The sequence below is a fragment of the Miniopterus schreibersii genome (assembly GCF_964146895.1).
Source record: "Miniopterus schreibersii genome assembly, chromosome: 18".
Lineage (NCBI taxonomy): Eukaryota > Metazoa > Chordata > Mammalia > Chiroptera > Miniopteridae > Miniopterus > Miniopterus schreibersii.
The window spans coordinates 30238387-30250538 of NC_138121.1; the positions used below are offsets into that span (position 1 = coordinate 30238387).

The 12152-nt window shown below is 56.1% G+C and overlaps 1 protein-coding gene across 1 annotated transcript in view; it reads right to left on the bottom strand.

The window, feature by feature from the left end:
* Window positions 1-10883, bottom strand: part of PEPD (peptidase D) — a 109853-nt gene extending 98970 nt beyond the window's left edge. Inside the window, exons 1-3 of the mRNA XM_081118572.1 lie at window positions 10651-10883; window positions 3879-4062; window positions 1866-1993 (exon numbers count right to left, since the gene is read on the bottom strand). Of these exons, the coding sequence (XP_080974698.1) occupies window positions 1866-1993; window positions 3879-4062; window positions 10651-10667 (329 nt within the window). The 5' untranslated portion in view covers window positions 10668-10883. The remainder of the gene's footprint in view (window positions 1-1865; window positions 1994-3878; window positions 4063-10650) is intronic.
* Window positions 10884-12152: the final 1269 nt, after the last annotated feature.

The following is a 12152-nucleotide window of genomic DNA, read 5'->3' on the forward strand; positions in this document are numbered from 1 at the left end:
AGAGTCATTGATGGGCTGCCTTCTGCATGCCTCTTGCTAGGGATCGAGCCCACAACCCGGGCATGTGCCCTGATCGGGAATCGAACTGTGATCTCCTGGATCATAGGTCAATGCTGTCCACTGAGCCACGCCTGGCCAGGCCCCATTTCCTCTTTAAACAGGCAGTCATCAAGATTCAGCCAGGAACCAAATAAAAGTCGACAGTAAAGGTCACAGTAAAGTATGGGGAGGCAAGAGCTGGGTGAGGTAGGAGCATCTTCCCAGGAGCACCCACCCCTCCTGCCTGGATCTGCTGAGCTAGCAGGAGGGCAGCCTCAATGAATGGACTAAGGACAGCCTGCCCTAGGCCCAACCTGAGGCCCATTTCTCTGCAGGTACAAGGCTCACTCTGGCAAAGCAGGCAGTCTACCTCAGAGGCCTCTTCCAAGTCCCCCTTCCGCATCCTACCCAGGCCGGGCCAGTGTGGAGCCTTCTGGGGTCTCTCAGTGGTCTCTGCACAGCCATGCCCAGTGCCCTGCCCCTCCCTCTGGGAAGAAGGCAGCAGACCTTCCAGTACCACTCCCTCCCCCCTCACGCAACACATTACACAGCAGGGAAACTTTTATGCCATCTACCCCAGGGGCCTCCTAGAGGCCAAAACCTAAGTGGCTGCCCAGCCGTCCACCCCAAAGGCCAGCAGGATTGGACATATCCACTCCCTGCCCTCCTTCCCCAGGGCCAAGATAGGTAGATACACTGCCCACCCACTTCTCTTGTACTGCCAATTCTGCTTAGACCTGAGTCTTCACAGCACAATCGAAGGCCCAGGACCAGGGATCCTGCCAAGTGGGCTCCGAGCAGGACTGTTACCTGCTCGTAAGGCTGAACCCTCACTTCCAGACAGCAGGAGAGACACATGCCAGGCCAATAAAGGCTATGGGGTTGGCACTGAAGGGTCGGTGGGGGAGGGTGGCACGTGAAGCAGAGGAATTGTGGGGGGCCTGCCTTGGCCCTCTGCACAGAACATGTCCCTGCAGCAGCCAAGTGACTTGTCATTCAAGCCAGCCACAGACCCGCCAGCCCACCTGGTAATGAGTGTTCAGGGACATGAGGCAGTGAAGGCTGCAATTTATACATTAGCCCAGAACAATCAGTCTCTGGGCAGAAATGACACACTGGAAGGTGGGAAGCATTTAGGGGGATCCTCTGATTACCTCAAGCTTTCCCAGTTAAGTATAGCTTCTGCCTCAACCCCTCTGAGCAGGCAGGAATGGCTCCCGGGACAGGTGGACATGGCCAAGGGCCTTGGAGCCTGCAGGTGCCATGGCTGATGGGGGAGGGGGTGTCTCAGCAAGGCTGTGGCCGCTGGTCCCACACTTCTCAAACAGTGCTACCCCATCCTACAGGTAAGCCGGCTAAGGCAGGTTATATATCTGTGGCCCTGAGGAGCTTAGCCAAGAGGTAGGCACACAGCAGGCAGCCCAGTAACGCCCTGCTGTTAGTGATGGGCCAGAGAAAGGCCCAGGTTGTCCTCTCTGACCGGAGCCAAGTCCCACCACACCCAGGGTGGGGCCACCTCCCATGGATGCCATGCAGGAGTGCTGGTCGACTGAGGCCAAAGCCTCAGGCACTTTAACAAAGGCAGGAGTCCAGGAGTTCAAGGTTAATAAACAGGACCTCTAAACAAACATGACCATAGTGTGTGGCTCCAGCTCTGACACCCCTTCCCAACCAAGGGTACAGGGCTCTCTGCCAATGGGCCTGACCACTAAACCTCCCCCTTGCTACTCTTTCCCTCCTTGCAATCCACAAGAGGGCCCTGCACCCCCACCCCTGGCCAGCACGAGGTCAGCAGGCACGGTCACATCACCCAGACTGCTCCTTACTTTCCCATCCAGGTGGCATGGCTGGCAGGAAGCTTGGGCACAAACAGGATCGACTTCCCGGTGTCAACATCAATTACGCCGTAGCAGCCTGGCTCAGTGACCCCGAATGCCCAGTGAAAGAAGGACTCCTGTGGAGGAAACGAGGACCATGGTTACCCAGTCAGCAGGACAGAAACACAAGGCACAAGGAGGGAGGTGGGGCAGCCGATCAAGCACCACACTCAGGCCTCCTGCTCTCGAAGACTGACCCCCAGCCTCACACTGCCCTCTACGTCAGCACTCTGCCCTCCACTCCAGCTTCGGGCTGCCTCTCTCTTCCTTCCAGGGTTTGGCAGGGGGCTGCCTGGCTGGCTCCTCCAGCACTGCTTTGAGCCTTTTCTGATGATGTGGTTTCACACACATGCCCCAGCCCCACTTGCACCCCCACCTCACTGGCCACACACATTGGCACAGAGGGCCACAGGTACCCACGAACACCAGAGGCCCAGCTCAACCCTGCGTATGCCTCTCTGCTACCTGAATCCCTGCAGCCCCGATGCCGCAGGCAGGCAAGATGCCACCGACTCAGACACCAGGCTGGACATCTGCACAGAAATGGATTCCTCCACTCAGGACTTCTTACTTCCTTCCCCCACCCCCAGGCTGCTGCTGACTTCAGTGTTTAGCAATAAACACTGAGCTGAAATATCGTTAGAAAAGTATATCAAATGGAGGAGGAGCTCTTCTAAAATTAACCTTGCAGAACATCCGTGAGGGAGCCAACAGCTGAATTTAGGAGAGCAGTTTTTAAACCACAGAACGTGTAAACATCAAAGGCATCAAGACAAGTCAGAAAGAACTTTAGCCCTCCATGTCTCTAGCAACCAGGAGACTGCAGGCTTGTGACTGCAAGAACCATGAGGCAGAGGGAAGCCTTCCAGCAGGAGGTGCTTTTAGCAAAAACACTGCAATCACTCTGGGCAGTGGATCTCAGCCGGTCTGTGCCCTGTGGGGTGGACAGTCCAGCTGGGGAGGCCATGCCTCCCCACCTCCTCTCCACACTCAGCTCCCCTTCATGTTCCCCTGCCTCCTCCCTGGCCTGGATGCTGGATGGCCATGTCCCCTAGGCTCTGGGAATGGCAGGGAGGAGGAGAGAGCACTAGACTTGGAGTCCAGAGATGGGGTTCTAATTAATCCCAGCTCCACCCTTGGAGCCTTGATTTCCTCGTCTATAAAGTAGGTGCAATGCTAGGATTAACAAGAGTGGGGCCAGCTCAGGGCCTCCCTGGCTTTCTCAGTGAGTTCCTCTGTCGAGTGTCCTTGCTTCTGTTCGTAGGAACTGAGTGATGTCAGTGATTCTCAGCCAACGCCACCACTTCCAGACTGGCTTCCTGCAGCTGGGCCATCTGCCGCCCCACAGGTTTCCAAAACCTCAAGGAGCCTCTGGATCACTTCCCAGGTGAGGGTCACAGGGTCAGCACTGGCCAAGCTGGGAAGAATGCCCAGGGCTCGGCTCCTGCTCAGCACCCTGCTCACATACTTCCCTGACCTCTGCAGTCCCATCCTCCCAGCTGCAGGCAGAAGGAACTGAGCCCTCCCCATCTGCACCTCTCTCTGGACATGGAAAGCTGCCCTGCCCACCTTCTGCCACCCACTCCTGTGGACACCATCCCCCGAAGTGGAACACTCATTCCCAGTGCCACCTGTCAGAATTCACCTTGGCCTTCAGGGACCACACCAAATGCTGCCTCCTCCACAAAGCTCTGCCTGCTTGCTCCCCTAGGAATATTATCCTTCTGTACCCTGACCTGAGAGAGCTGAGACTGGCTGGCGACAGCTCTGCCCTCAGGAAATGGGTGCTTTCTCAGTCCCCAGGCTGGGGCCTGCCTTCAGAGAGCCTCTCAGGGTCCCCCAGGAAACAAAGCTGCCTGAGGCCCACCAGGTTGGATGCTGGAGGAGGGCAGATGGCCACAGGAGGCCTGGTACATGCCTGGAGTTGCAGGGAGGTGCAGGGAGTGGCAGAGGCGGGCTCACCTGGCGGAAGAGGACCCCGGTGTCAGTGCAGTAGCGCTGTGTCTCCTCCCCGCCCTGCAGCAGCACGACAGAGCCAGCCTGCACAGCCGAGTTCTTTCGCAGCCTCTCACACAGGCGTCGCCTGTTCAGGGCAAAGAGCGCCAGTGGCACCTTCAGGGTTTCGTTCCCCAGCCAGAAGTGAGGTCTGCGAAGACAAGAGCACACACCGCCACACAGGCCTGTTAGCAGGGTCAAGCCCTCCCCACAGCAAAACCAGGTGGGCACACCAGGACCAGCTGCAACAACTAAGGACCCCCTGCCCTGACACTGACCAATCATTGGAGACCACGACCCTGAAAGAATATACCTGGGAAAGCTAATGAATGTTCTATTGAGATCCTTCCCTAAGACCTCCCCTAAACTTCCAGCCTTTAAAACCCCCACAATACTTGCAACTAGGAGAGCAATGGGCAGCGGCAGGTGGCAGCTCCTCCTGGGCTAAACCCCTGAACCTGTCTCCAAGGCTCCCTTTTCTCTGACTTTCCAGGAAGCAAAAGCAGCCCCGCCTAGGCTCTCCTGTTGCTTCTTCTATCCTAAGCCCTTCCTTGTGTCAGTGTCCCCAACCTTCTTAAACGTGCTCTCAAAATCACCTGTGAAATCTTTCCTGCACGAAGTCAAGAACCCACACATTACCTGCCAGGCCAAGGCAGACCCGCCAAGGGCCAGGTCCCCTTTCTGGTAACAGTGCGACCCTTAGAGGCAGGGGCACTCCTGCACACCTTGGCCCCAATGCCACCTTCTCAGGATGGTCTTCCTTGGCATCTCTCTGCCCCCACTTGGTACTAGGCTGGGTTTCCTCCACTCTCCCAGCTCTGTGCCCAGGGCAAGCCTGAGGAATCCATTTGCAAGCTTCTCCATGCCTCTGGCATCCAGATGGGTTTAGCCAGGAGACAGGAAGGGGGAGATCAGAGTAGGTGAGGAGAGGGGGGAGAACAGAGAACCCTCTCCCTGGCTCCCTCCCTGGCGGAATCTGGAACTATGACGGCTGGGTCCCTTCACACAGGGCCACCGTTCCTACAGCTCTAGCCCTTGATGCTTCCTGTCCAGCTTCCCTTCTAGATTCTCTTAATCTGCCCACAGCTCTATAAACTGACCCTGCACTGTGCTCTCTTCAGTAACCCCTGAGTAAGGATCCACCAGGTGGCTATCTGCAAGGACACAGTCCTCTGCCAACACACATAGCCTGAGGTCTGCCTCTGCCCACTGTAAACCCTGTGAAAACACAGACCAGGTCCAGCCGGCATGGCTCAGCGGCTGACAGTCAACCTAGGAACTAGGAGGTCACGGTTCGATTCCTGGGCAGGGCACATGCCCAGGTTGCGGGCTCGCTCCCCAGTCGGGGGCGTGCAGGAGGCAGCCCATCGATGATGTTTCTCTCATCAGTGTTTCTTTACTCCTCTCCCTTCCTCTCTAAAAATCAACAAAAAACAGAGACTGGGTCTGCTCTACTCACTGCTGTGCCCAGCACCCGGCATCCTGCTTGACACAAAGCAAGTGCTCAATAAAGATTTGCTGAGTGAACAACAGTCACACATGGGGCGACACACACACACACACACACACACACACACACACGCAGCTGTGCAGATCAGAAGTTGCCATGTCAGCCTCAGCAGGGCAGAAAGCAGAGCCCTCAGGAACGGGACCTCACTCACCCTCCCAGTAGGGTAGACACAGGGGCAAGGGCCCCCTGTAAGTCAGGCTATTTCCTGTCAGGCTCAGCCACAAGGGTGAAAGGGCAGAGGTGACAGTCATAAACACACCTGCATCCCAGTGGCCACGCTGCCAGAAACTGAAAGTGCAGCCACCAGCATCCTGGCAGTGTCCGCCACGGCCCCTACACTTTTCCCCCCACTCAGCAAAGCTCATGGAGTGGGGTGGGCACAGGGAAGAACCTCATCTTTACAGACTTCCCAATAGCACAGAAGGAATGACACAGATGCCCAGGCAAAGGTGCCCAGACCCAAGAGGCTTCACCAGGACACCTGGCTGAAAATGCCCACCCTCAGCCTGCAGAGCCCAGGGCCACCCATCTCCTCCTCCACCACTCCTGGACCCTCTGGCCCACCCTCCCTCCTCAAACAGGTCAGGGCCTGCCACCACACCCCCACCTGGAAGGCCCTCAGAAGGGCTGGGCTTCCTCTAGTCTGAACCTTCAGCAAGGCCTAAATCCCTCAGGGCACCCAGACTGTGGCCTGGCCCAAGGGCCAAGCAGCCCAGGTCAAGACAGGAAAACCTCTCTGTGCGCTTCTGCTGCTGCCTCAAGGAAAACCTACAATACTGCCCGATCCTATCAGCCCAGGGAAGGCAGCCCAGCCCGAGGCACCAGGCAGGCTGCTGAGCTACAGTCATTCATTTCTGCAGGGCAACCCCAGAATCAAGGTTTACAGAGACATGCCCTTTGACTTCTCGTGGCATACACCGAACCACCAGAGAGAATGCTGGGCCCAGAGCCAACGCAGATGACTTCTCTCTGCGAGTCCAGGAAAAGCAACTCTAATAAAAAGACTCCAACTGGTTTCTGCTAGAACTTTTACTGGCGTCCAGAATTTAAAAGGCAAAAGCCAGGTCATCCCCAAGTCCCTGCCACCACAGGTCTGCTTTCCTGCAGGCAGCCAAGGACACAGGCAACACCCAGGGAAGACAGCAGGGGCTGGCAGACAGTGGTTCCCAGGCACCAAACAGCCCCACAAATAAGCTCTGGCTCCCACAGGCGAACCTGCACCCTGTCAACCGACCGACCACCAGGGCCCAGGAAGCAGCCAGTGACCAGGAGTGGGACAGTCCCTAGGAAAGGGGTGATCCTGCTACCCCTGCACCCCACTCCCCTATCTCTAAATTGTCCCCATCCCCCCAAATCGGTACTGAGCTACCACCTCCTCCTTTGCCCTCAATGACTACCTGCCTGTGGGGCTCTCACCCAAGGCCCATGGACCCCTCAGGATTCACACATAGAACTTAGGGACTCCATCTACTTGGATGGGAAAAAAATTGTATGTTTATTTTCCCTAACCTCTCATTCAAATTTTCTTAATGTAAGCAACTAACCACAACAGTATCCGTAGTGTGTGACTATGACCAACAAAAATCACAAGTATTTTCATATATCATTGATGCCAGTGTATCTCAAAATATCACTTTTGCTCTCACTACTTCAAAACTAAGGTGGTTATTAGACCTGTGGTTTTTATTACCTAATGTGTTGATAAAGAAGTATATGTTACTATACCATAAATTTATTTTTAACATTTTAATAACAGTATTTCAATATAACTGGTTTCTCTGTAATCCTCTGTATTTTGTTTCATGCATTAAAAACACCATGTTGAGGAGGGTGCAAAGGTCTCGCTGATGCCCATGCAGTCCATAGCACAGTTGAAGACAAGATTCCTGCCCACTTCTGGATGGGGCCACACTAAGGACCAGCCTGCTTCCTCACCCTCAGCCTCCAGCTTAGGCCTGGCACCAGGCCCGCTGGGTGACTGTCAGCGACACCAGCCTGCTCACCCTGGTTAGAGGGGCCTCTAGGCAGCTGGTCAACAGCTCCCACCCTGTCTCCCTCTCTCTAGAGGAGGGACGGGGGGGGGGGGGTGTCTAAGCACAAACAGGGACTGAGAGAGGACTGTGTGGAGTATGGACCAGGCCTGGGAAGGTCTGGGAGGGTAAAGGGGCTCAGTAGCCAGTACCTCTCCCACAGACCCACCCCTACCTTAGCCCCAAAATCAGCCTGATGCCTCTTCTCCAGGGGCACAAGGTTCATATCAGGGTGGGACCGAGCTTTGATCCGCAACCTGATGCCTCCAGATACTTTCTCTCCCGAAGAATGCTGACTCCAGTGTGATCTATGACCCAACAGGTACACACCCAGGGCAGCTCACCCCAGCCTCTTTCTGGACAAAGGCTCTCTGGGCAGTAGCTCCTGGGAGTCATTCAGTTAAAGAATTGAAGATATTTCTTCATCCTACTCAAAATTCTGTCCCCCTCCCACCTGCAGCTCCTTTCCTCAATTACTAAGAGCCTCCCAGAAAGCAGGTCGGTGTGTTGGACAATTCCCCCTTTTCTCCATTCAGCACCTTGTCACCCAGCACCAATCACAGGTGGCCACATGACAGCTGGAGATACAAACTAAACCGGTCCCTGGGCTCCAGGGATGCCAGCAGAGGCATGAAGGAAGCAAGCCCTCACCCACCCACGATGGGCAGGCATGCAGATGTGAGAAAGCATCCTGCCAGAGGGAAAAACTCGGACTCTGGAGCTCTGAGCAGGAAGTCTTTACTGGAGGTCAGGAGTGGGGAGGTTGGGGGGTGGGTCAGGAAAGGCTTCTAGGCCAGGAACCGTCTGAGCTGAACCTGCAAGTATATGAACAATTATGTCAGAGGAAAAGGACATTTCAGGGCCAGCAGGTGGACAGGCACAGGGAAGAAAAGAAAAGAAAGAGCCATGTAGGGGCGTGGATGCAGGCAGGTCTGGCTGCCATGGAGAAGGCTCAACTCTGTCCGTGGAAAGCTCAAGGCATGGCTCAAGGAGAAGGCAGGGCTCCCTCCCACCAAGTGCCAGAGAATGAAGTGGGGGTGACCTCAGAGCAGGTCCTCTGGGGGCTGTGGGACCCTCTGTCTCAGACTTGAAGTCCCTGCCCAGACAGAGCAAGATCAACCTAACACACTCCCCAGAGGAGTATTTCAAGTTTCTACTTGAATCTGACATGCTAGCTTAGGGCTTGCACTGCCCGAAATCACATGGAACACATCCCAGGGACTCTCATGGCCTCCGCTGGCCCAGGCTCTGGTAGGACTCTATAGGCCACAAAATCCGACTCCCAGGGAGTCCGTGGCCATGACTTGATGATGTGGTGCCTCATTAGGACAACCTGATCTGTCCTATGTGTGCAGCTGGACACCAAGCTTTGCTGGAAACACACTCAGAACTTATTTCCCTTAAGGAAGATGCTGGAGCTAGACCTCAGGCTCGGGGTCCAGCAGGGTAGCCCCATACCAGCCTGGGATGGCTTTTGCCAAGGAGGCCCTGTCAAACTCTGGAAGCTCCCTGCACCTATCAGGCTCAGGTCTCCCTCCAAAGGACACCTCTCCTAGACCTCTGTCACTCTGTTTTACCCACCTTGCCCATCCCATCCCATGGCCCAGAGACTCAGCTTTGCTATAAAATCCCTCCTTCCAGGATTCAGCCAGTTCCAGGCTCACCACCATCCAGTCACCACCTTGGCTCCTCTATACCTTCAGGAAAGCAGCAAGCCTCAGACCAGCAAGAACCCCTGAACCCAAATGCAGCCTCTGGAACTCCCTGTGACCTCCTGGCCTGCCCAGATATTAGGATAACAGACCCACATCCAGGCATTGGTCTACACCTACTGCTCACTCTGCTCTTTAAGACAGGATCACAGGCTGGATTTTCAAGGATCTGATCCTGGGTTCCTTAACACTCATCTAGGACTTTGCACGCACAGTTCTCTGCCTGAGGGGTGAAGCCTACCCCTACTCTTCCCTGAGCTCAGAACTCATGCCCGTCCATGGCACACACCAAGACCAGAAGCAGGCAGATGGATGACAGAGTCCCATGTGTCCATCTGCCGCAGTGGTCTGTGAACACCTAAGGGTAGGGTAAGTGCTATTCCTGGAACACAGCAGATGCCCACTAAATGCTTGGTCTGTATGTCCTAAGCTCTTCCAACCTTGGGGACCAACAGAGGGGGCCACTTTCTATTGCCATTCTCCACACCTCCCATTCAGTCTACCAGTTCCCCCACTCTGATCTCAATCCCCACCCTTGTATCTGGGGCAGTTCTCCCTCTTCTACCACTACCTCTCCTAGTTCCAGCACCAAGCCCACATTCAGTCCCCAGTATTTCTCCTCCCCCTGAACTCACACACAGCCCAAGGCAGTGATCATTGAAAAAGCAAATCTGGGCAGATTAAAACCTTAAAGGGCTTCAGGCCCTCAGGACAAAGTCTGGAGAAGTCATCTGGGGCACCACACCCTCCAGAATGGAGAAACACACCTGTCCCCAGAACACGCTGAACTCTCAACCTTTGTCTCTCAACCTTTGCTCAGATGTTCCCTTATCTGGGACACTATCTCCAGTGTTTCAGTGTGATCCCATCTGTCCACAACTTTCTCCCACTCACTCATTCTTTCATGCAGCAGAATTTATGAAGCACCTACTGTGCGCAAGGCACTGTACTAGTGAGGCTCAGGAGTGAACCAGAGAAAGGCCCTGACCGTACATTCTAAATGGAAAGACAAGAAACAAGTAAAAATATATGTACCATATATACTTTATCAGGTCGTGAGAGGACTACAAAAAGTAGAATAGGTGCTTCGGGAAGGCTTCTCTAAGAGGGTGGCATTTCGGCCCCGAAGGAAGTGGGGAGGCGCCCCGCTGGGGAGCAGAGTCCCAGCCCTCTCCAGCACTGCCGCCTCCCCACAGCGCCCTGGCAACGCGCCGCCTTCCCGTCCGAGGGTCGTGGCCGCGAGCGCGCGTGTCGACCCGAGCCCCCCCTCGGCCGCACAACGGGGACTAACGGGGTAGCGGGGAGGGGAGCTGCGGGCACGGCGCAGCCCCGACTCGGAAGGCGCGGCTGGCCGCCCGAGCGAACACGTGCTCCGCGCGCGGCCACCCGGAGCGCCCGGCGGCGACTGTCACCCACTGTCCGGTCAGGAGGCCCAAGCCCCCTCTCTGCGCCGCCGGGCAAAGGCCACGGACCGCAGCGGCACTCACCTGCTGGCAGTCGCCATGTTCGCCCGGCTCCCGCGTCACGTGAAGTGCGGCATCAGCTGAGTCCGGTCCTGTCCCCCGAGCGGGGGGCCTGGGCGGGGCCCGGACTAGATGGGCGGGGCGGGGGCGGGGCCTGGGATCCCCGACCCGCCCCCTCCAGCCCCACCGAACCGGGAGAGGTGGAGCCCTGGAGGAGGAAGAGTACGTAACCGCGCAAAGGCTTCTCCGGCTGCAGCGAGGGGCGGGGCCTGGGGGAGGGGCAGATATATTTGCATAACTGGGGGCGTGTCTGGAGGCTGTGGGCACCTTGATGCAGCAGCTCCGGACCTTGGATCTCAGCCGGTCCTGAAAGGACACCGTGGTAGGGGGAGCCCCTGACCCAAGCTAGGGGTGAGCCAGAGGTGGCAGCTATTGCTTCAGAAGGGAAATGGCTTCAGCAAAGGACGGGGCAATTGGAGTAACAGAAAAGTTCAGTGTCCAGGGGAGAGCGTGTGGGAGTGAGAGGTGTGGCCTTCCGGGTAAAAGCAAGGGTCAGATCCTGCAGGGCCTTGAATGTGGGCCTGGGGGATTATGTCTGATGGGACCTTTCCAAGCTCCTCAACTGCAGGATGAAGGGGGACCCCGAGGCAGGAAGGCCAGTGAGGATCTCTGGGGAGAAGTAGGCACACAGAGGGCACAATTCAGGGGGGAGAATCTACCCGAGGGCATCCCCCTCTGCTCTTCTGGGCACTGGTGTTAGATTCAGGGTCCTCCTGAGAGCTGGGCGGAGGGGTATCAGGGAGGGGGGTGGGAAGTAGATGTTCCAGGAGAGCAACCCGGCTACAGGTGCCTTAGAATAATAGTAATTTAACAACTACTGCCAACTTACTGTGACCCAATCCTTTGCAAATGTTAGCTCATTGAATCCTCACAGCAGCCCTGTGAGGTAGGCTCTGTCCTGAATGCCATTCTGTTGAGGCCCAGAGAGGCTGGTAACTAGCCTGAGCTCACACAGGGGCCAAGTTCATGTAGTCACATCCCTGAGTAGTCACCCACACTAACTCTGTGAAGGAAAGGGGCCCAGTGCTGGGGGATGGGTACCCTTGGGGTCCTGGGCCACACGATGGTGTGCAAATGTGTGTGGACAGGAGGTAGGCCCCAGCACATGCCCCTAGGGTTCCTGATCCCAGCCCCCAGCTGTTTCAAAGCTAAAAGTAACTTCTAGTTAAAGGGTTTGAGTTTGGGGTGCGTCTTGTTTCTTTATAAAGACAAGAATGTGGGTCACCATGGCTTGACTGGGGGATGGAGGACACCAGGGGCTATGAGATGGAGAAGCAGCTGCTGTTTGTCTCCACAAAGCTGGGAAGAGAGCAGGCCCCTTAAATAGGGGGAAGAATGGAGCCAAACCATAAGCAGAGTGGGTGGCGCCACATGGCCGCTTCCAGGGGGCTGTCACCCACTGGGCTGTCACCAGCACCATCCCTGGCTTCCTCATTTGTCAGGTGGGAAGAAATGGTACCCACCTC